At 53.1% G+C, this 23,344-nt stretch overlaps 8 protein-coding genes across 8 annotated transcripts; 3 read left to right on the top strand and 5 right to left on the bottom strand.

The window, feature by feature from the left end:
* Window positions 1–158: 158 nt before the first annotated feature.
* KVR01_007558 (uncharacterized protein) lies at window positions 159–1,395 on the bottom strand (the record flags this gene model as incomplete). The annotated part of the gene is made up of 3 exons (XM_044788703.1): window positions 159–442; window positions 527–857; window positions 922–1,395. 3 exons carry the CDS (start codon window positions 1,393–1,395, stop codon window positions 159–161), a joined length of 1,089 nt encoding a protein of 362 aa, XP_044643811.1.
* Window positions 1,396–2,991: 1,596 nt separating this feature from the next.
* On the top strand, window positions 2,992–3,924 carry KVR01_007486 (uncharacterized protein; the record flags this gene model as incomplete). Its single annotated transcript, XM_044790323.1, has 2 exons — window positions 2,992–3,627; window positions 3,694–3,924. 2 exons carry the CDS (start codon window positions 2,992–2,994, stop codon window positions 3,922–3,924), a joined length of 867 nt encoding a protein of 288 aa, XP_044643739.1.
* An 885-nt stretch (window positions 3,925–4,809) lies between these two features.
* Window positions 4,810–7,057, top strand: KVR01_007443 (uncharacterized protein). The gene is made up of 2 exons (XM_044789647.1): window positions 4,810–6,709; window positions 6,772–7,057. Exons 1-2 carry the CDS (start codon window positions 5,016–5,018, stop codon window positions 7,001–7,003), a joined length of 1,926 nt encoding a protein of 641 aa, XP_044643696.1. The 5' UTR covers window positions 4,810–5,015; the 3' UTR covers window positions 7,004–7,057.
* A 116-nt stretch (window positions 7,058–7,173) lies between these two features.
* On the top strand, window positions 7,174–8,346 carry KVR01_007382 (uncharacterized protein; the record flags this gene model as incomplete). The annotated part of the gene is made up of 4 exons (XM_044788543.1): window positions 7,174–7,422; window positions 7,527–7,703; window positions 7,763–7,782; window positions 7,836–8,346. The coding sequence occupies 4 exons, from the start codon at window positions 7,174–7,176 to the stop codon at window positions 8,344–8,346; spliced, it is 957 nt and encodes a 318-aa protein (XP_044643635.1).
* Window positions 8,347–10,390: 2,044 nt separating this feature from the next.
* Window positions 10,391–12,022, bottom strand: KVR01_007243 (uncharacterized protein; the record flags this gene model as incomplete). Its single annotated transcript, XM_044791152.1, has 2 exons — window positions 11,318–12,022; window positions 10,391–11,253 (listed from the first exon to the last, which is right to left on the bottom strand). The coding sequence occupies exons 1-2, from the start codon at window positions 11,688–11,690 to the stop codon at window positions 10,391–10,393; spliced, it is 1,236 nt and encodes a 411-aa protein (XP_044643496.1). The 5' UTR covers window positions 11,691–12,022.
* Window positions 12,023–12,859: 837 nt separating this feature from the next.
* On the bottom strand, window positions 12,860–14,023 carry KVR01_007323 (uncharacterized protein; the record flags this gene model as incomplete). The annotated part of the gene is made up of 3 exons (XM_044789086.1): window positions 12,860–13,670; window positions 13,755–13,816; window positions 13,895–14,023. The coding sequence occupies 3 exons, from the start codon at window positions 14,021–14,023 to the stop codon at window positions 12,860–12,862; spliced, it is 1,002 nt and encodes a 333-aa protein (XP_044643576.1).
* Window positions 14,024–14,553: 530 nt separating this feature from the next.
* On the bottom strand, window positions 14,554–19,956 carry KVR01_007432 (uncharacterized protein; the record flags this gene model as incomplete). Its single annotated transcript, XM_044786803.1, has 2 exons — window positions 16,397–19,956; window positions 14,554–16,342 (listed from the first exon to the last, which is right to left on the bottom strand). The coding sequence occupies exons 1-2, from the start codon at window positions 19,345–19,347 to the stop codon at window positions 14,554–14,556; spliced, it is 4,740 nt and encodes a 1,579-aa protein (XP_044643685.1). The 5' UTR covers window positions 19,348–19,956.
* A 1,390-nt stretch (window positions 19,957–21,346) lies between these two features.
* On the bottom strand, window positions 21,347–22,913 carry KVR01_007241 (uncharacterized protein). Its single transcript, XM_044792010.1, has 2 exons — window positions 22,468–22,913; window positions 21,347–22,299 (listed from the first exon to the last, which is right to left on the bottom strand). The coding sequence occupies exons 1-2, from the start codon at window positions 22,742–22,744 to the stop codon at window positions 22,031–22,033; spliced, it is 546 nt and encodes a 181-aa protein (XP_044643494.1). The 5' UTR covers window positions 22,745–22,913; the 3' UTR covers window positions 21,347–22,030.
* Window positions 22,914–23,344: the final 431 nt, after the last annotated feature.

Here is a 23,344-nt window from a genome sequence, read left to right as displayed (position 1 = left end):
GCAGAATTGACCACGTTGCTAGACATGCAAATCATAGAGTTGTCCGCCAAATCATCGGACAATGTCTGTGACGCCGTGGACCATGGCAGGATATTTGGTGAGTTTACTAAATTGAAGAAAATCATTGACAAATCGATAAAACACCCCCCAATCGGCTATTATCTTTTATTAGAATGAGGACGGTTTGGTGGTTTTGCAAAATATCTCAACATCTGCGGGCATGCAACATGTTCCAATTTATATTCCATAAGATTCCAGAAATTCCAGTCTTTCCCACTCCGCGAAGTCTTGTCATAGTAATCCTCCCACGATTTGAGAACATAGTGTTGAAGCGAGAGCCTGTCCCTAGTGATAGGCTGTCGAAAGGTTGACCCGGGCATCGCGTCACCATGCTCGCCCACTGTGACGAAACCTGGCTGGAGGTTGAATGTATGTGGGTTTTCTATCGTGAGGGTCATCAGCGGTGTTTCATTTGGAGACGCAAACGAAAACAAGAGCAGCTGCATTCATAACCGTAGGGACTTACGGGGGCTGGCGTAGGCCTTTGGGCGGAGGATGCTTTTCACATGCTTGTTTCCGGACTCGCCCATGTTTCCTTCACCGTCGCTAATGCACTCTAGATATGTTTTACGAGACGATTCGACCCGGCTGATTTGACCGTTGGATGTATGCATCTGCCAATTCACGCCTATTGCTCCGACATCAGGACGTGTCTCCTCAAAGTCTCGCAGTACTTCCTCGAGCGTCTCCGGGCCTGGCGTGTCAATGAATTCGTCGGCGTCAATAACTGCAACCCATGAGTGATTTCCCACATGAGTTTGCATGCAGTAATCTATTATTGGTCTATGCTGAATCAGCTTTTGTGGCCATGACGCGTTGATGAGGGCAACGAAATACGCACATCTGTTTCGCAAAGGGTACATCTGTAGTCTTGGGGTGGTAGACGAAGTCGATAGCTTCATATGGGATGCCGTATTCATGCTGGAATGTAGACAGTGGAGGATCGGAGGCGTCATCCATGACCCAAAACCGACGAATTCCCATTTCATAGTAGTGATGCTGGAAGAATTCGACCATGTCTAACGCCTGGTCCTTAGCAAGAAGGCACACTGCTATGTACTCGTCATGGGGGACGTCTCTGATGATGGTGCTCTCCACGGGCTCCTCCTCGCTGACGGTCTCGGTGCCTTTATCGACTGAGGTTTCTATTGGTTGCTCCTGACTGAAAGTCTCGATGCCTTCATCGACAGCGGTTCCGTTGAGACTTGGTGCATCGATAATGACGGCTGAGAGAGTTTTCCAATGGTATAGGAAGATAGTTGACAACAAGAGAATGATTGGCAGACACGCAAACAGCCAAATGGGAGGCTGCTTCCGATGTGCCCCCAACATCATCGTGATGGGGACCCGGGACAAGCACCGCCAAGGCGCTCGCGGATTAGTCAAGTCAGAGAGCTCTCACCCTCAATGTTTATTGTGAGGAATCGTGTTTCAAATTTGCTTGCAAGGTTTATCACAGTAAGGACTGCATGAATTGGGCCGTAGTTTTGAGGTAAAAGAAGCGAGTGGATCGCCTAGGGATCTTCCAAAACGATGTAAGCGGCGGGTTGACAAATGGAGAGCAGGTCAGCCACGGTGCGCTTCAAACATTTACTGGGTCAGCAAATGATCAATGATGATAAGGAAAGTTTTCAGAACTGATATGGATATTGGAATATGGCAGTGATAATTGCAACTTCGGACCGCTGTCTCTTTAGCGGGCAAGGCTAAAGTCAGGGTGGCTCGGGGCAGATTTCTCTGGCATGTGTCGTAGGCTGAGACACGGCCCCAAAACCGTCATTCCAACCTCTTCTCCCTGATCCCTTGACCCTGATGTGGGTCAATTAAAACAAGCAGTGGAGTCGCACCATTAATATGATGAAATTTCTTTAAATATAATTATATGGACTACTCCGTAAACATCAAAATGCTTCAACAAGCACGCTACATCACTGCAAGTGTGAATGTTTTCATGCTCTAATTGACCTTGTATTATAAAGGATCAATTATTGAAACATTCCTCAAGGGAACAAGGTTGTCGTACAACACTGTGACAATACTGTGATAAAGTTGCAGATTAACAATTATGCATCGACCTTGAGCGTGCGCCACGGCGGCGCCACCAGGGCGAGATGGCATTTCCGCTCTGGACTTCTAAGGGGCGAGAAGAATGGAACAATACTGAAATAATATCTTGAGAACTATACCCTACACGCGATACGCGGTCTGGCCATCGAGTGGACTTGGAACCATATTCGTTTGAGCGCCTGAGATTTGATCCTTCGCCAAACCCTTGACTTCGAAGTCCCTAGCTCCTCCATTCTCACCCTGGTTACGAAGTGCGATGTACCCCATTATGTTGTTTTCAATCAACTCTGGGGCCCTCAAAGGAGAGGCTCAATTGCATTCAGGCTTTCTTCTGCTGTAAGTCAGTGCCGTTCTATTTCAAGGATGGATGACCAGGATTATTCGGCATTGACACTTTAACATATGCAGAGGCTGTATAATATGCTCCAGTCTTAGTCTCATTACCAATAAATGGATTATTTACACCGCGGGATTTGGTTAGTGTAACCGATCATGGTCCAGGTGATGAACAACCAGAGCTAATCAGTGACTAGGCTATCGTAAGTATCATTATTGCAGGTGCCCATCAAGATCTCACATGCTAACATCCACATAGCCATGACTATCACCGCAATACACTTCGCTGTCGCCACAATCTTGACGCAGACCCTCAAATATACTACCAATATGATCTCAAGTCTGAAAACACCCATTAGCTGGAGATTCTTATCCATGATCACTATGGCGCTTGGCTCGCTACATTCTTCGGCCCTGCTCAGCAGCAACTTCGGTACTCAATGTCCACAAATACCCCCGAGGAGGCCAACAAAGACTAACTAAAAGGTTTCGGCAGCATTGTTGACTTTATCAATCGCGTTCGTTTCAATGCTCAAGGCCCTGGCTCCCATCACGACCCTCATCCTTCTCTCGGCGGCAGGCCTCACGGAACTCAGCACGTATAAAATCATCAACATTGCCGTTATCGTTTTGGCTGTGGTTATGTCCTCAATAGGTGAATTCCAGTTCGCATTGATGGGTTTCATCTCTCAGACTCTTGGAACAGTCGCGGAAAGCGCTCATCTGGTCCTGATGCAGCGGTTCTTGGCAGCTTGTCCCCACAGCCCTGAACGTTCACAGCAGCCCAACGCCGGGGATGATGAGATGGCTCTTACCAGCAGCCGCAGCAGTAGCGATCATGAGTCAGATAACGAAAATTCAGGTGCGCCATCTAGTTATCACTCCGAGGATGATGACTGGAATGGTCGGCCGATCGATCGCCATGGCGCCTCGGAGACATCACAGGACGAGCTTGGAAATCGAGACTGCGGTGAGGCAAAACAAACAAGCTCATTGAGTTGCCTGTATTATTATGCCCCGGTATGGGCATTTTTGAATCTGCTGATGGCGCTCGTGTTTGAGCGGCCCGAGTTCGATTGGAAGGACTTGGAACGCGTGGGAGTGGGAATGTTGGCTCTCAGCGGAGCATTAGCATCTCTAGCAAGCGTTATGAGCTTTCTCCTGGTAGGTGTTCTTCCATTATCTCACTACCACCTTTCGAAATGTGGACTAACAACAGTCGCATGCAAGATCGGCAGAACCTCAGCCCTGACATTGAGCTTTGCCGACATCCTCAAGTCAATCCTGCTCGTGGGTGCGTCCGTAACCATTTGGGCCACGCCAATTACAGGTCTCCAAGCATTTGGATACTTTGTTTCCCTGGCGGGCATGTCCTACCTCGCGCTTTCCGCGAATTCCGACTCGCCCCGTGTTGTCTTGATGGAAGGCTTGCGCCGATATGCTGGTCGGTCGAAGGGGTGAGACCACCATGCCGTATTGACACATGCGAGAGATCTCCCTACTCAACGTGGAAAAGCTACTGTGCTATTTGAAGAAGTTGATAACTGGTTCGCTTCTATTCCGCATATGTCTGAGGACATATGTGTGTGGTTTCGCTTCTATTCCGTATACGTCCGAGGACATATATGGCGCCTTCATATGGTGGTAAACGCTCGAGAACTGAGGAAAGTTGTGAGGTCGTCATGAGCAAGGGAATCGAATGTTGGGAAGGCAGAGAATTACTGGACTACTAGTAGGTGACAAAGACGAATAATTGCCTATGCATATGGACGGAAAGGTTTTAGTTAATTGATGGTGAGCTTGGAGCCACAGGTGATCATGAGTGTCGCTTGGACAACAATCTAGTGCAAATTTCCGCTGTTCAACATTGGCATTCATCTAAACACATGGTCGCTCCTTCCGCTATTAAAGGGAAAGCTCTCTGATGAAGTCTGGTCAGATTCCTATTGCGACAATTTCCAATGCTATGGGACTTATGATGGAGTTGAGAACCCTTCTCGCCATCTCTGGGTCATGTATAAGTTACTAAGGATCGTGCCGGGCCCGACCTCGGAGCAAACCTAGCAGAGATTGTCGCTATTGATCATGCATCGCTGCAAGGGCCACGCGCCGCAGCTGAGGCACCCGTAAAGATCCCTGATTGGGAACGTCAGAAGGAGCCGCCAGCATTCAGCCGCACCCTTTTCGCGCGCTGAGACCGGGATCCCGCGACACAAGCTTCACACCGCACGTCAGCACTAATCACGCTCCGAGTCAAGACCAAATCTCAGGTGGCCAGTCATGACGTTCCTAGGCACCAGCCCTGGGTAAAATATTCTGTCCGGTCTCCACGGAGGATTCGTGGGGGGCCGTTTTAGGGTCGCAGTCAGTAAGGCACCGGAAATTCGCAGAGGAGGTGGCGGCGGCGGCGACGGGAAGTTTGAAGTAGTTATGGAGGTGCTCCCGCTCCCAACTCCTGGGCTGGCCTTTTGTGACGCCCCTCGTATTGTGCTTCGAAGCTCCATCTCATGGACGACCACATCCTCGGCCTGCTGGGTCCGGACAATTAAGCGATGGCCGAGTTGAAAATCTATTATTCCGGCTACGATTTCGGGGCCTGGGACACGATATCCACGATAAAGCATCTATTCTGGGGGGTCTTGGTCTTCGAGGTCGAATCGGCGGACCTGCTAGAAAGCATTCAAGATGGCGACTCGCGACTGTCGTTTAACCTGCCCAACTGCGGGCACACGGCGGCGGAATTCCTAAGCGGCACGCAAGGCAACTGCGCGGAGCTCTGCTCCGACCCGAGCACATCGATGTTGCCGTGGAATATGCGGACTTGCTACTCCCTGGGAGTAGCTGCGATGCTAGTTGAGAACGGGACTCTGGCAATCGACTACTCGGCCGAATATAGTGGCCAGGAAGAGCTTCAATACGGAAATCTGTCGGAGTGGGATGGCGCAAAGGTCATCTCGGATTTTGCCACCTGCATATCGTCATCTTGCACCACGGCGAATATTTCACACTGCGATGAGAAAACCTTGGCTTTGGAGACTATGGACATCACCACCGAGAACCTAGGCCTTATCCAGGATGGGATGTTCGAATTTTGTTCGTACGGGGTCGAAATCAACGCCGATATTGCCGGGCCAGGAGTCATGATCTCGTACCTCCTACAAATCTGCGCAGTCATCTTCCTCTGGGTCCTGTTCAACCTCCTCACAAAGTGGGCCTGGATAGTCGTGTCGCCGATATGGGTGCAGCTCAAGCAAGGAGAAGTGGAACGTGCTCGACTGGACCCGTTCCTCACGGATGGGCCGACGGAGAAGAGATCCGACCGCATTAAAGATGCCTGGGAGCGCGCCTCGGACATGCAGAAGCGCCTGTCCCAGTGGCGACTCTACCAGGCGACCTCCGCGATCCTCAGAGACTTCCAGGACGTCCAGATATTCTTTATCGGGGCCATCCAGATCGCCACCCTGTCAACCTTCCGGCCCAAGGCATCGGCCTCCTCGGATGCCAACTCCGTCAACAGCTTCGGGGCAGCCATTATGGACAGCGAGCTCGTGCAGATGCTGGCGGTCAACAGCATGATCCCACTGCTGCTGATGCAGAGCATGATCCAGCGCGGCGACAGGTACAAGCTGCGGGAGACCGCCCATACCAAACACAGGCGGTTGTCCCTCACCTGGTACACCTTCATCCTCGTCTGGATCACCTTCGTCCTCGCCATCGTCGTGCACGCGCGGAGGGACAGGCTGATTGCCAACTACGACATCCTCCTCGCCACGTTCCAGACGGAAAAGGCCGTGGAGGCATGTGGGTGGAACCCCAACCCCATGGTGTACTGCAACATCGACAACGGCCTCGACACCCAGTTCAACGCCGGCATCCCAGTCATCCCCGTCGCGGTGTCGCTCCTGACCATCGACTTCGTGGTCTTCCACGTCCCGGGCTGGCGGCGGTGGGACCCCTCGCGGCGGATGGAGGGCGCCATGAACCCGGCCCAGGCCCAGGTCTTCAAGTGGTTCCGGAAGTGCCACTGGCGGATCCTCACCAGGGTGATCTGGTTCTGCCTGGAATGTGCGCTCCTTGCGAGCTCGGCCCTGTACCTCGCCGACATCATCGCCGTCACGCGCGCCATGAGCGGTGGTTCGAATTCCTGGGGGGGCCAGAACTCGTCGGGCTCGTGGTCTTTCGGCCAGCTCATCGCCGTCATGGTGTGGGTGCCCACGCTGTTCAAGTTCCTTTTCTACCTGAAGTTGTAAGTGCTCATGGCCGTCGAATGAGATGATGTTACATGAACTAACCAAGACGACACGATAGCGGGGTGGAAGATAACGCCACGACGCGCGATGCGCACAGCGATGGAGGAGATCACGACGACCACACGTTTGTTGAAATGGACCCACTCCAAGGAGTGCTCGCGAGTGACGTGGGAGCTGGCAAGCCCAAGCACGAGTTCTGGGCAGGTAGTCGAAACAGTCTTGTCAATGGCATGGGAGACTCGCGTACCGGGACTTATGGGTTTGTTCGAAATGTGTACCTAGGTACCTAGGTAGGGTTCAGGCCATCAGAAATCAGCCATCACGCGCTCAAGCCGTTTGCTTTATCAGCAGCAATAACGTTGAGGTTCCTGCCCTGTGGGCCAGCCTCAGTTCCCACCCTTCAATAAGCAACTTTGGAACTTCACCTTCCAGATACCCGCCCAAAGTTAATCAAGCCAGGATGGGTATCATTAATATTCTCGGCCTCATTTCGAACGCCATCGGCTATTGGGGATTCGCCGATGACATGTTCCCTGCCCCCGAAGACGGCCACTCAACCTTCAAGGTATACGTCGCCATCGACGGCACCGGCCCGGACAGCCTCGAGGATGCTGGCGGCTCCATCCGAAATGGGAAGCTGTTCAACAGCTTTGGCGTTGACATCGGCCACGGCGGATCGTTCCCTCACATGAAGTCGGGCTCATCAGAGGTGAGTGAAGTCCCCTTTGGGCATGGCCAAGCCGCACGCTCATCATCTTTCGTCCGTGGGACCTTGAGAGAAAAGAAGGCTGATAGTCTGGACCGTCCCTACAGACCATCACCATATGGCAGAGCGTCCCACAGCAGGCCCCATGGGTCATGCTCTTCGCCAGCAAGGACGCCGTTTGCATCGCGGCGATCGGCGCCACGCTGATCGACGGCACGCATTGGGGCTGGGTCGGTGACTGGGGACAGCTCTGCGGTCTCCCGTGGTACTACAGTGGTGTCAAGGTTAGTCTCACTGCCAGACCTGCTACGGGCAAGGACATAACCGCTGACACAGTCGCCAGGGTTCACCTCAGTGGAACGAGTAAGACGGCGCCATCTGATGCTTTGCTAATATACCCCGCTGACAAACACAAGCACATCTCCACACTGCACCTGGATCGACGCAGACCACTCCAACGGACTCAGCGCGGGCGGCATCACGATCCACTGGCCAGGTTTCACGGACGCCGTCCTCCCCGTCGACAACGGCAAGGGCAAGTGCGGCACCGAATTCGACGCGTGGGACAAGGAGGGGGGGAAATCGGTGATCAAATCCAAGTTCGAGGACTGGGAAGGGCAAAATGCCAGTGGTATGCTCGAGCGACATGGTCACAACACGGACCGCCGCCTCGTCGTCAGCACGGCGGATGCCCACAGCGCCGAGGAGCTCTGCCGGGACCCCATGTCCCGCGGGCCCAACTTCGTCTCTATGAGCGAGCAGGCCCACTGCGACATGCAGACCAGGGAGGTACTGCCGCTGTGTCGGGACGGCCTGACGGCCGGCTGTTTCGATCTTGAGGCGGCGGCGGCCGAGATGCGGACCTCGACTTCTGATGGGGGAGGGGACGATACTGGCGACTTGGCCCACCACATCATCTACTGGTAGAGTGGAAAGCGAAACTCTTCCGTGGTTGCAGCCACGGATTGTTGATGGGCTTTCACAGTGAATGGCCCCGCAGACCTAGGGATACTCGTGACGCCTTGGCGGACTTTGGCCTCACTGTCGGTCCTGGGGATATGAAGCTAGGAGATAAGGCCAGACTCGGCGAGCCTGGCAATGAACTTTCGTCTCTCATAAGGGGCCTGAAGAGACAACGGGAAAGGCATTCTGTCATTTAATTGTGGGTGACGGGCCCTGTTCAAAATGGCCAATTATTGCACTACAGCTACAACGACTGATCCCAAATCATGCGAAATGAATGTATAGGTACGGGGCTGTGCGCGACTTTGCTCCAGTGCGAGATTGCAGAAGTCTTGCATTCAGGGACCTTTCTCTTCCAAAATCCACCATGTTTCCCCGCCATCTTTCAGGCGCAGAGTCCCCTACCCGGAACAACCCTGATAACACCATTGAGGGAGCGAAATTCGCCGCGTACGACGTGGTATGCGGACGCGGTCATTCCGCCGCCCTTCTTTTTGCATTCGCTTTTTACCTGATGCAGGAAATTAAATTAGCGCCCGCGCCCCAATTCATACTGGTATGAATTTGTGATCCTAAGACTCGCCTGGGGTAAGAGCATCTTGCAGACTGATTCGTAAATGTACCAGTTTGACGGGTCTGTGCTACTGTATTCCGAGTGGAAATCGTAATTAAGTTTTCTTGGCGCTTCCAGAATGGTAATGCTGGCGTCAATTCGGTAAGGTAGACCCTCGACATATTCCTGCCTACATTTCTCAACCTGAGGAGAATTCCGGTTAATTTTACTCGGATGCCTTCATTGCGGTCCTAAACATACAGTTTCATATGGGCGGTAATAGCCCTGCATAGAGAGGCATATGCTCCCAAAAACCTTGTCGATGAAGGAATCGTCTCCAATTTCATCCCAGGTAGCTCCATCGGTGTAACAGCTCGGGTCGGTGCCCAGGGTGAGGCCGTTGCAGGTTAGCAGAACCAGCAGCACCCCAAATTTGGCGAGGAGATGGAGATACATGCCGACTTTTGTTGATTTCGTGGGTCAGCGAGAAATTATGAGATGTAGCAGCAACTTTTGGTTGACGCAACAGCACGAAGTAATTGGTTTCGCTCATATTTCGTATGCATCCGAGGACATACATGGCGCCTTGATATAGTGGTAAACACTCAAGACCCAGCGCTTGAAAAAAGACACGCTGTTAATAAGTGGTTTCGCTTCTATTCCGTATACACCCAAGGATATACATGGCGCCTTCATACGGCGGTAAGCGCTCAAGATCTAGGGCTTGAAAAGAACACGATGTCGATGACTATGGTCATAATACGATAACGCTATTAATAAATAAGGTTAAAATACGATAGGTGCTTATAGCCTCAGCCTTACGACATATAAACAAGGCTAAGGGCACCATCTTGACGGCGGCGTTGATCATGGACACATGTAGCCCATGGGCTAGTCGCCGCGATGGAGTGACTAGGTCTTCCAAGATGGTCGCTGTGGTTAAAATATGATAGGTGCTTACATATGGCCTCAGCATTACGACGCACAGATAAGGCCAAGGGGCACTATCTTGACGGCGGCGTCGAGTACAGCGCCGCGAGTTCGAAGTAAATCGGTTGAGTATAGTGCTGTTGAAAGGAGGCGAAGAAGATGCTTTGTTGTTCTTGGAACCTTTTATGTTTATGTGGGAGGCACTGCCCAGGTGCGGCCGTCATCCCAAGTACCAAACAGATGTGCTTCCACGTGACCAATTCACGCAGTCAGTGACTGCTCTGAGAGTTCCAGCCGTCGTTGGATCTCCTGGTAGGCAGGCCAAAACATCTAGAACAGCATAATCATATTCTAAGGCGCCTCTTCAAGGCCAGGCTACCCTACCCTAGGGTACAGCATCACCTCGCCACAGGATATGCTGTGCGTGCTATGCACGCGGATGCATCCGACACATGGTTGATCTATCCAAAAGTCTAAAATCTACGCATGAAAGCTGGAGTCTCACCATATCCGGACGTCCAAAAGTCACCACTTCTGATTCTTATCACCATACTTCATCTCAGGCGAGCTCCTCCCCGGGACCTCAACCAGCCCCTTCGCAACCATGGTCCGGAACTGCAAGCCCTTCAGCAGCCCATAGACAACCCTCAGCGTCGGGACCGGCACCCCGCGCGCCTCGGCCTCCCGCAGCGGCTCCCCGACGATGTTCTCAAACTCGGTGAAGTTCCCCCGCAGGACGTCCTGCGCCATGCTCGGGACGAAGAAGCTGGCGTACAGGTCGACGGTGATGATCTTCTCGACCTCGGCGCGGGGCAGCACGACGCCCGCCGCGGCGGCGGCGGCGGCGACGATCTCCAGCATCAGCGGCCGGACCAGGTCGTCGACGACGTGCTCGCTCGCGCGCATCGTGGACACGTCCATGCGCAGCACCGCCGCGACCGTGTTGAAGCTCGCGTTGTACAGCAGCTTGCGCCACCGGCTGAACGGCACGTCGGCGTCGTAGGTGCACGTCACGGCGGGGCAGGCGCCGTACAGGTCCACAAAGGCCCGGGCTGCGGCCTGGCTTGTGGCCGGGTCGACGCCTGGGTTGTCGAAGGCGCCGATGTAGGAGATGTCGTAGTTGTCGTGCTTGATCGTGCCGCTGGGGTTCTCTGAGGCGCCGATGACTGTGATCCCTGAGAGGATGGGGTTGGTTGGGAAGGCCTTGATGAAGGGCCGCTCGATGTTGAGGCCGTTTTGGAGCAGGAGGATGTTGGTGCGCCCTGGTGTGATGGCTGGGGCGATGACCTCTGGCATTGAGGGTGGGATGTCTGCGATGTTTTTGGTGGCGATGACTACGTAGTTGTAGTGCAGATCCTCCTCTTTGACTTTCGGGATGGTGTTGCGAACTGTTTAGTTTTCAGCTGGTGCTCAAGATTCTAGTTGACAAGACAGAATACGAGCTTGACTCACCAAAACTTGGCTTCCAGCCCTTGACCTGGCCATGCTGGATGGAGTTGATCTGGAAGCCCTTCTCGTTGACGGCATTGTAGTTGGATCTCAGGACTGCCGTCACGCTCGCCTTGCCTCCTTGCTCAAGGGCGTAGGCTGCCATCGTGCCAACCCCACCGGAGCCGACCAGGAGGACATTGGCTTTTGTATCCGGAACCGAGCCCATACTGACTTGTTTTGGTGTTTTCGAGCGAACTGTGGAGTGTGATCTCAATGCGGTGGATTTTTTGTTATTGAGGCAGTGAATTCGGGAGCCCAATCTCCCGAAGGAAAGGGGCATTCTTATTGTGCCACAGAGCCATGATGCGTGAATCAGAGGGAAGAGTGACCGCATAATGTACCCCCCGAAAGTGAATATACCAGAAGCCGTGACGATCCCCAGCAGCAAGCTTTTATGAACGGACGGTGAGCCCGCCCGCCTGCCTGCCTGGCTCCGTCTGCGGTCCGTATACCAGGACCAGCCACGTCGCGGGCGAGCAAATCACACTGGGCCTGATCCCGGGGCGGCTTGGCTCGACCAGGAAATTAGAATTCACGTTTCTGCCCGAACAGAGGACAGGCAACAAGGGTCCAGGAAACAAGTGATAATGCGATGCCACAGCAGGTAGATACCGGTACGCAGTTCCGTCGCAAGTAATAAGCAAGCAGCTAGGTGACTGGATCGAGGTTGGAGAAGGTTCGCATGCCCTGCGACCTCGGAACCCGGGGATGGAGACCGCGGTGGCCAATCACATTATCCTCACTGATAAGAGCTCTTTGAAGCGCCATTCGTCAGTCCGACTGAGGCGTAGGGACTTGTCCTTGCTACCCGCGGGGATTTTGGGGTCAGAGCAACATAGACAAAATCAGGATAGAATTGATGTGCATGAGTTGGCCCGCAGTACCGCAAGCCATCAGTCCTGTTACACCCACAAAACGCTATACAATGTCATATCAAAGTCCTAAATATGACCTGACGAACTCACTTTTTAAATCTGTTGGACGCTATTCCATAGATTCTATATCTATAGGTCTTCATGAGGAGGCCATTCCCTCGGAGCCTGTCCCACGGGCAAGCTTTACCGCATGAGAATGCCCCTTGGGAGATTGTCTCATCGTGGCTTATTCTACAAGGTCGGTATATCGATGCCATGGCCATGTAGGGGACGCCAACACCCGGCTCGTTACTTCAGAATTGAGAATCTGCGTTCGTGAATGGCATGCCTAGCAATATTTGCACACGATGTTACCCACTACTTGCATCTAAGTAGTGTGTGATACCGGCCGGTGCTGAATCACGCTCAGTTCTCCGGGTGCCATGTTTGCTTGTGGCTTCAGGAAAGGTTTCCTGGATCACGGCGGACCTTTACTAGTTCATTGGGCTTTGATGAGAAAATCAACGATTTATTCGGTATCTCGGACCGCAAACTGCCAAGCGAAAAAAAAAAAGCCAAGAAGTACCAGCAAAATAGAAAACCCAGGTAGAACTGTGCTGTCCACCAGGGCATGTAACCCACTCAAACCTCACTTGTCGTAATGGTTGACAAGTCTGAGGATTTCCTCAGCGGTGGCGGTGTTTGCGATTTTCAGCTGGTTTGCGTCCAGCTCCACACGCCTTCTAAAGGCGTTGTGAATCCTCCAATCCAACCGAAGAGTCTGTCCTGTCTTCCTCGGTATTCGAAGGATAGCCATCAGCTTCTCGATTCCCTGGTCATGCACCACCTTGGTTACCCAAGGGTACATGCAGGAGTAGATATCAAAGCCCACGTGGACGCCTGCCTGTCGGAGTTCTTGGTCATTTCCAAAGGGCGTGACATGGACGAAGTAGCCAAAGTGTAGTCCAAGCTTATCCATGTTGCTCATGTCAACGTCAAAGCGCTCCAAACCCTTTACCTTGTCGGCAAGAAGAGCACAGGTGGCAGGCATGTGGTTGACGCCGAGCTGACGGTCCAGTCTGAGGACTGAGATGTCGCGAACGAGATCTAGTCTCGCGTTTGAAAATAAAAAGGTCTGAAGTTGCATGATGGACGGGAAGCAGAACGGCTGAGACCACAGGAACGGCGCGGTCTCGTTGTAGACATCCTGGCAGGTCTGCATAAGCGCAAGGTTGCGGAGACTGTGCTCCCTGATTGACAGCCTGGTGCGCTTGGAGGCGCTGGTCTCAAATCCTTCGAGGACCTTCGGGCGGGCTTCGCCAGAGCCAGGGTCGATGTTCATCGTCAGGCAGCCGTACTTCTTTGGGATTCTCTGCTCTTTTTCGAGCTTCGTGATTAGATCTTCGGGGTGACGCAGGCAGAGCTTCCAGACCATGTTGCGGATCTCAGGCGCAAGTGACCTGACGATCGATTCCAGATTAGCACGCCGTATAAGTACTACATCGCCAACGAGTGAGGGGGGTTACCAGGCGTTCTCGACTCACAACAAGGGACTCTTCTGGACGGCGGAGGCGCGTTTGAATAAAGGTGCGGATGGGCTCGCATCCTGCGAGTAGAGGATTGTGCAATCAGAAACACGTCCAGCGCCGCGTATCAGCTTCGGGTGTCTCGTAGGAGCGCTTACCTTATCGCCATCACCGTCGTTAACCTCGACCTCTTCGGCACATGCCTCCAATTGCCTCGCTATGCCATGGAGCAGGTGGCGGACCCGGACTGAAGAATGGCGGGCAGAACGATCATTGCTGGAAGCCATCGCCGGTGGCGGGCAGGATGCTTCACTTTACGTCGTCGCTAATGCCAGTATTGGGAGGAATGACGGTGAGAGGCAAGGTTCCGTCATGAGATGAAGTGTTCAGTGGTGGCAAGAAATGTTCAATGGCAGGAAGAAATGTTCAGTGGCGTGGAAAAATGCTCAGTGGTTAAAAGAAGTTGTTCAGTCGTGAGAAGAAAAGCTCAGTGGTGAGAAGAATCGTCCAGTGGAGCGAAGAAATGCTCACCTGGGCAGTGGTGAGAAGGAAGTGCCCGAAGGCTCAGGAAGGCATGGAGCTCTGAAGTACCTGCTTTGTCTCGAACTTCCAGGCACAGCTACCTTGAAACCCTCAAGCACGACTCGGAGAAGGAGCTATCAGACGATCTCCAAACGAAGAAAGGTAAACAAGTACCACACTAAATCAACAAGTTTGGCATTGAACGTATGCCGTCCCAATCATCTAATTCTAACGACAGGTGCCATAACCACCTGGGCAAGCACAGATCAAGACTTGCTCTATCTAGACCTCCCCCCTACCTCCTTCCCCTCAACTTCGCCAGACTCCCCTTGAAGGGGTTCCTGCCCCTGAACTTCAGGTAAGTAGCCAAGTACACCACCGCAAAATTGAACACGATAAACCCACACACGATCCCAAAGTTGCGCCAGATGTGCGAGTAATACACACTAAATCCCCTCCCAAACTCATCACCAGTAGCATACTGGCAGTACTCACACAGGCCCCCACCAGCCCCATCGAGCGCATCCCGCACATACCCGCCAGCCTGGGCGATATACCCGCCGGCATACTCATCACAGCTCTGCCCCGGCGGCGGCGAGAACCGCGCGAACTCGCCGTCGGCGCACCGCACGGGCTGGTCGTGCAGGGCGACGGCGAGGAACGCCTCGAGCAGGTAGTGGAACGGCGTGAGCCAGTACATCCAGCTGCGCCAGAAGTAAGGCAGCTGCTGCGCGGGGACGACGACGCCGCAGAAGCTGACGACGAAGAGGAAGAAGACCGGCACGAGCAGCGACGCGAGCAGGTCGTTGGGGCTGAAGGCCGCGATGGCCTGGCCGAAGCCGACGTAGTACAGCTCGAAGAGCAGCACGCACAGCAGCGTGAAGCCCGAGGGGAACCCCTGGTACGACGGCCGCCAGCCCATGATGCCCCACCACCAGCAGTTGAAGTAGACGGCGCCCGCGAGCAGGGACCAGGGGATCTCGACGATGACGGCGCCCGTCGTCCACGCGAGCCACGAGTAGATCTTGGCGTTGTTCTCGCGCGACTGGAAGATGTTGCGCGAGGCCAGGAACACGGGCTGCAGCTGCTGGATCAGCGGCGGCGAGATGGTCAGCGTCATGAAGATGGAGAAGAGCCGGCTCTGCATGTCGATGGTGCTGTAGCCCAGCTTGTAGAAGGTGAAGCAGTTGAATAAGCCCGTGAAGATGTGCAGGATCAGCTTGCCCATGATGTAGTTGGGCTTGCGCCAGTAGCTGACAAACGCCCGCCTCACCACCGCCCCGATCTGCGTCGCCAGCGGCATCGCGTACTCGCGGTCGTCCTGGATGTTCTTGGAGTGCTCGACCGTGCGCCGCTTCTCATTGAGCTGCTCGATCTCGCGGCTCTGTGCCTCGAACTCGGCGGACGAGGCCCACGTGTCGCCCCAGTCCTGGCCCTTGTAGTCTGGGTTGCCCGCCCCGATCACGTCCAGCATCCACTCGGCCGGGTTGGCATCTGGTGGACACTGGTTCCCGCCGTTGGACTCGAAGTACTTGATCAGCGTCTGGCTATCCTTGCCCAGATCACCGGCGTACACGACGCGGCCGCCTGACTTGAGCAGGATGAGCTCGTCAAAGTTCTCAAAGAGCACGGCGGAGGGCTGGTGTATGGTGCAGAGGATGGCCTGGCCGGCGTCGGCGAGCTTGCGCAGGAATCTGACAATGTTGAACGCGGCGCCGGAGTCGAGGCCGGATGTAGGCTCGTCGAGGAAGAGGAGGAGTTCTGGCTTGGAGGCAAGCTCAACGCCGATGGTGAGTCGCTTCCGTTGCTCGGGGTTGAGTCCTTCTCCGACTTGTCCTATCGTGGCGCCGGCAATATCGCGCATCTCGAGGAGGTCGATAATTGTTTCGCAGTAGGCATATTTCTCTTCTTTCGGGACCTCACGGGGCTGACGGAGCAGGGCTGAGAACTGCAGTGCTTCGCGGACGGTTGCAGTGGGTTCGTGGATGTCCATCTGCTCGGCAAAACCGGTGGCACGTTGGAATGATTTGGGCAGCTTTCGGCCGTCAACAAGGAAGTCACCCGTCACAACGCCGAAAGTAATTCTGCGTCGAAGTCAGTACATCGGAAAAGAGTCGAGCGGTTGGGAGCGAACTCACCTCTGGGCCAGGGTGTTGAGCAGTGTGGTCTTGCCTGCGCCAGACGCACCCATCAGCGCAGTGAGACGGCCAGGTCGAACGCAGCCAGAAACACTGTTGAGCAGCTTCCTCTCACCGCCTTGCCAAGGAATCGTGTAATTCACATTCTGGAAGGTGAACACCGTCTCGTTCTTGGCGACGTTCTGCATCGCCTTCTTGTCCTTCTCCTCCCGCTCCTTAACCACATCAACCTCAGGCCCAGAGCCGGGGCTGCCCTTGACGGCCCCTGACTCCTCATCCGACATATTTCCCTTGCGACCTCCAGTCTCGATGGACTCCTTGACCGAGTTCGGGACCTGTCCACGCTTGAACACAGTGACGGCGGCGCCTCCTGCATTCGGCTTCATGAGTTCCATCCCGACGGCGGTGATAGCAAGGAAGAGAGCAAAGAAGGCCCAGATGATACCAAAGTTGCGCCACAGGTGGCTCCGCGTGTACTGGTAGCTCTCTTGGATATAGTCCGCGCCCGAGACGACATCAGACCCAGGCCTGGATCCCTGCAGCGTACACGACTGGTACTGCGTCTGCACTCCCGGGCCCTGAGGCACAAGATACGGCGTCACACATTTCATCTCCAGCCTGTAGAACTCGTTGGACATCAGGGCCTCGAAGCCGTACTGTATCCAGTCGAGCCAGCGCAGCCAGCTGAACCACACCCGCATTGAGGACGGCGGGATCAGGTAGCCAGTGTATACGATCAAGATCTGGATAAACACTCCGGTGACCTTGGTGGCATCGTCGAGGGTCTTGAACACAGCTGATATGGAGCGGAAGAATGCGTACGTGGCCATTGTAACCGTGAAAAGGATGAGAATGGAGATAAAGAACTGGGAAGCCGTCGCGGCAAGTCCCGACATCCAGTATATTATCACGTCGAAGATGAAGACCTGTGTCAGAACCAGAGGAATGTCCACCAGAGTCTGGGCGAAAGCATAGGCAGAAGGGCGGTAGAAGGAGAAGTTCTTGTGCTTCAGTAGGATGGGTTTGGACTCGTAGGCGGCGGTCTGCTCAGCCAGTGCGAGAAGGGCATTGAACAGGAGGACGAAGAAGAGAACACCACCTCGGGTGAAGGCACCTGTAGTGTCGTTCGGCTGTTGGAAGAAGAGAGAGCCCACAATCAATCCTTGGAAGACGATTCCGCCCCACTTTCCGAATAGTGAGGCCTTGTCTCCGAGCAGAACGAGGAACTGTCGCTTGGTAAGAGCGATAACTTGCTGGTAGAAGGAGATGGTGTAGTTCTTCTTCTTGCTCGCCTTGGTCGAGTTCTGGCTGATTTGCCGCTGCTGCTCTGCAGTCTTCGCTTCGAATTCTTCCATATCTACGAGGTTGTTCTTGTAGGCCTCGCTCTTCTTGTAGACAGCCGCAAAGTCAGCAGCTGAGCGGGGGATGCGATCCTCCCAGCCGGGGCGAACACTGCGCTCGTGCGGGTCGACGACGGAGGTGAGGAAGTCCGCCGTGGTCCAGCGCGCAGGGCAGTCGAAGCCCAGGTCTTGGAAGTACTTCTTGGCGTCGTCCGAAGGGCCGAAGTACAGGCATTGGCCCTCGTCTATGACCAGGACTTTGTCGACGAGATTGTACAGGCTTTCGCCAGCTTGGTATAGAGAGACAGCAGTCGATACCTGGGCCATGTTGGTCAATGCTCGCAGCGCCTGCACGTATTCGACGGCGGTGGCCGCGTCGAGACCCTTGGACGAGTTGTCCCAGCCTTGGACGCTGGCTCGGGTTATGAGGGCCTCGGCGATACTGACACGCTTGCGCTCGCCGCCAGAGACGCCGCGGACGTACTCGTTCCCGACCTTAGTGTCCAGTGTGTGCTCGATCCAGAGCAGCTTTGTGGCCACGCGCAGGAACTCGTTCACATAGTCCTCCTTGGTCTCGCCCTCCAGCCGAGATTCCTTGCCGGGTGTCCTCGTGCGCAAGGCGAAGGTTAGGGTGCGCCGGACCGAAAGAGTCGCGTAGTGGAGGTCGTCCTCCGGGTTGTAGATGATCTCACCGCGGAAATCCTTGGCCATGGTCTTCGCATCTGTCCCGCCGTAGGTGACATCCCCGACAACATCGACATATCCGGCCCGCTGGTTGCAAAAAGTTTTCAAGAAGGTCGAGCAGCCTGAACCGGGTCGGCCAAGCACAAGCAGCATTTCACCCGGTCGCACGCAGCCGTTGAAGTCGCTGAGGATCTCGCGCACTGGGGGCTTCCCTGTGGCAGCCTTGGGTCCCTTCGTCACCAGATTCTTCACAAATCTTGGCAGCCCCATGAACAGATCACCAACGGTAGGCTGCAGGCTTGCGCCGAGCCCTGCTCCCTTGACGGTGAGATTCCGGAAGACGACGCCCGAGTGCCGTGTGTTTTCCTCCTCGCTCTGCTCCTGCCGGGCCTTGCCGAACATCCGCGACATCAGCCGTTCGATCTCGTGGTTCTCATCCTCAGTGTCGGCGGCTGAGGTGCCCGTGCGGCGGCGCGATAGAACACGGAAGAGGTCCTCTTCTGTCTGCACATTGCTCCTTCTCGACTGCAGTGGTGGCCGGGAGTCTGCACCAGTCTTCATGGGCGCAAATTGGGTCTCCTCGTCTTCAGCAATGTCGGAATCGGATGGGCTCGACATCTTCAACGACTCTTCCCGCTCTCGATCATCAACATGGTTCGATGTCCCGGCCGCGATTGCGCCCTGGTCATGAAACAGAGTCTTTTCTGACAACGGCATGCTGTCGTCGCTTGGCACCCTGTCCTTGGGCTCAAGTCTTGAGGATGAAGGGACCCGACTCCGTGCAGCGGAACTCGAGCCGTTATGATGTGTGCGAGAATCAGCACTGCCCAATGGAAAGTGACGTTGAGGTGTATTAGCAGGCGTATCATTGAGAGGCGTCTCTGGAAAGCCGCCAGGCATGTCTTTGGGCGTAGGGGTCCCGTCCATATTCGCTTATAGGACGTTGCCCGGGAATTATGATCTAGTTACATGCGGGACTGGGTTTGCTGAAACCGACAGAAAATTTAAGCTGAGCTCGGGAACCGTGTGGGTAGAAAAGGAAAACCTTCGAGTATCACAAGGGGCCCACCCAGCACGAGTGATGACGACGGAATTAGCGAGACATGGCTGCGTTCGGATCCAGCCTCGTGTGTGCAAGTGTGCCGCGCTCTCGGCGGGAAACGGCCTCGGACGGCGGATGAAAATTGGTCCATTGAGAGCTGCCATCGGGGTACACGGAAGCGCGAGGCTTTGCTGAGAACCGGTGTCCAGTTCGGGCTCAGCGTGATCTGTCCGACTTCTCGGCCTATTCCTCCGCTGGATGACTACAGAAAACGTGCGGGTGTCGCACCGGATCCACAAAAAAGACAGTTCGACGGCGCATGTCACTAGTATAGTACCGAAGTAGGTGAGAGCTGCTATCAACAGTCAGGGATGGGGGCCATTTTAGCCGAACGACAGGTGCTGATAAAGAAGTGGCATTGACTCAGCTGCAGACCGCCAGTGCTTCTGCCAAGAAGGCTGGAAGGTCGATCCGATGTCATATTGACAGTCAACGGCGTAGCCCTGGCTGGGCTGACTACTAAGGGGGCACATCGGATGTGTAGGCGTGGACAAAGGCGACCTCGTCAGATGGTTGACGTCAGTCCAGCGTTGGCGGCGATTGACGCATGCGGGCGTGGGAGCGCGGGCCGATCCACTGTCGTGTCGCTGGCCCCTTTCTGCCCACCTAAGGACCTAGGTACCTAGGTACATAGGTATAGCAGCACAGAGAAGTGACTGTTTTAAAGCTCGATTTTCAGCATTACTTACACCCCCACCCCTTTTATTAACTAATTAAAGAAAAGTTTTAAAAATAATTAGCTCTTCTATTTATACTAATTAATAATTAATAAATAATTTTTAAATTAAAAAGAATTATATATATTATTAATTAAATTTATAAATTTAATAATAATTAAATATAAATAAAATAAAATAAATATATTTATATTAATTTTATTCTATTAATAATAATATTAAATTTTTAAAATTCTTTTATAATATATATATAAAATTAAAAATTTAATAAATATTTTATTATATATATAATATTTATATAAAATTAATTATAAAAGGTTAAAATTAAGCTTTTAATAAAATTTTATATATATAAAAATAGTAGTGTGTGAGTGAGACTTAGTGAGTATTTTAATTTAAAAATTATAAAAGTAATTGAAATAGTGTATATTAATGTTAATTAAAGGTCTATTTAACTAAGTAATAAAGTGTTTAATTAGGTTAGTTAGACTTATTAATTAAACTTAATTTATATATATATATATATAAACTATTTATTACTTATTTAACTTATAATAATTAATTTATTATAGTTTATTATTCTTATAAAAATAATAATATATTTATATTATTAATATATTTAATAAGTTACTCTTATAATATTAATAATATTTTCTTATTAAAACATAGTTTATTAATAAAAAATGCTTTTAACCTCTTATACGCTTAAACCTAAGACCTTAAGAGTAGTGGTGGCTAGTAGTATGGTAGGGTGAGCTGAGCCAAAAGTCGACTTTTGAAACAGTCACCGGTGTGCGCCACCAGAATTGCCCAGCAATTTCGTAACGCTGTCTGTCATATGCAAAAATGGTTCAATGCCATTCTTGGCTTCCGCCCTTCCGCCCTGTCGGGACCGATGGAGACGGCCTGAGTCAGCGGGAGTCTTACATCAGATAAGCACCTGGGCATCGGACGAGTCTATCCGAGCCCGAACAGTTTTCGGATTTATGAGACAGCCTTGCGACACACTCTAATTCCGAGTCTTTGGGGGCGCCGTCAGCAACGTCCCAACTGAGCCTCAACCTGTGGAACGACGTGCTTGGGTACAAAAAAGGGGGGGAGTTCCTGTCCGTTGGGGGCTTGTTATCCATAATGCGTTGTTGGAATCGAAACTCACTGCTTGCTTACCTACCGGACAGCCGGCAAAAGCGTCACAGCATACCTAAGGCAGGGTAACCTCCGGAAAAAGAGGCAGGACCAGTGACATCTCTCCACACTTTGGATTGGCGCAAAAGAAAAGAGTCCAGGCCTCAAGAGCTCAGGCATCGTTCATCATGCACGTGGGAGAATATCCCCAGGTCGGCAGCGTGCGATCCGCGCACCACTGTTTGGCGCTCACAAAGGCGTTATGGTACAAGCATGACACAGACCATCAATGTCCGTTCTGGGTGCAGCCTTTCCCTGGCCAGGCCACGTATCTAGATGCAGGCGACTGTCTTCTCGAACGTGAAGGATCAATAGTCGTCAGAAAAGAGAAACATTGCCAAGGTTGATTAGGGTTGGCAAGACTTCATCCTGAGCGCCGCCGGTAGAGTCGGTCGCTCGCTCTTGGCGGAAGCAGAATGCTATCACTGTCTGAATGATTACTGTACCCCCACACCCCATGGCGCAAGTGCCCGCCTGTCATCCTCCCGTCCGAGCCGAAATGTATACCAGAGGTGGAAGGGTCTCCGTATGTACGTGACAGCACTTCCACAAATTCGCAACAGTGCCAAGTCGTGTCAACAATTGCTGCTGATGCTCCCGGGACGTCCGTCTTCCGTGGTTGGCCGAAGTCACATCTCAGTATGGCTCACTCAGCCTTCACCTTGACATCTTCCTCATCGTCATCGGATATGACGATCAACTCCGTGGCCCGCCCGCGGCGTGGCCCGCCAGCTCTCCTCCGCGAGGGGCCCGACTGCGCGTTTCGAGATGGTCCGGCAGGCGCGGCAGGCGGCGGCGGTGGAGTGGCAGAGGCCTCAGCCTCCGCCGCGCCCCCTCGAGACGCCCTGGCCCGACTCTTCCTGCCCGGCTGGAAGTCAGGGTCCTCCTGGATGACCCTCCTATGGAACACTTCTCCTGCAGTCGCCAGGGTCAATGACGGGGGGGCCATGGGAGGAGGTTGGTAAGTAGAGGAGGAAAGGGAAAGGGGGCACCAGGCCTTGGGCTGGCGGATTAATGGCCTATGAATGGGTAGAGGGGGATCTCTACCCGGCGACTTGAATCATGTCCAAAAGGCAAGCTTACCAAACTTCCTCCTGAACCCCTCGTCGTCCCTGGCGATGCGCTCGCACGCGTCGGCGTAGCGCGCGACCACCCCTCCCTCGGGGCCCCTCCCGGGCTCGCGCACGTACCTCGCCTCGCGCCAGCCGCCCGTCAGCACCCACCTCTTGATGGCGTTGTCGCCCTGGACCTGCTCGCTGACGCCGACGTTGGTCCGCGTCGGGTCCCGCGCCGCGCCCGGGTGGGTGTCGCGCAGGTGGCGGCGCAGGGACGGCTGGGTGTTGAAGGTGATGCCGCACATGGTGCCTGCGCCGTCGACCTCGACGTCGCAGACGCCCGTGTTGACCTTCGAGATGGATACTAGTATTGGAGTCTCATCGGCATTGTTACTGTTGTTGGCGGCGGCGGGCTGGTTCCGGTACGGGATGGGCCCGTGGTGGTAGCCGAAGGGGGACGGGTTGGCCACGCGCCAGGCGACGGCGTCGTTCTCGAAGTCGCTGTCTCGGAAAAACGAGTTGGCCCCCCCCCCCTACAAAATACCCCCTATTCCTCGGCTAAACTAAAACTTCACTAACAGAGTAGAAAACCCAATATTTTTAATAGAATACCATACTTAATACTACCTACACTCTAAAAAAGAAAAAAAAAAGGCTAATAATAGTAAGTTATTATCTATTAAACTATAAACTCTAATAGTTAGAGTTTTATTTATACTCTAACCTATTTCTATTAAATAAATAACTATAAATTAAGTTTTAAATTAACTATATTATAATTTAAAAATATTATTAAAAGGTTATTATTATTTATATAATTACTTTAAATATATTATTATTATTATTATTAAATATAATTAAGTTAAAGTAATAAACTTTAAAGGTTTATTAACTTATTTTTATAA

This window comes from Diaporthe batatas (genome assembly GCF_019321695.1).
Source record: "Diaporthe batatas strain CRI 302-4 chromosome Unknown Contig00008, whole genome shotgun sequence".
Classification (NCBI taxonomy): Eukaryota; Fungi; Ascomycota; class Sordariomycetes; order Diaporthales; family Diaporthaceae; genus Diaporthe; species Diaporthe batatas.
This window is presented reverse-complemented; position numbering and strand designations above follow the sequence as displayed.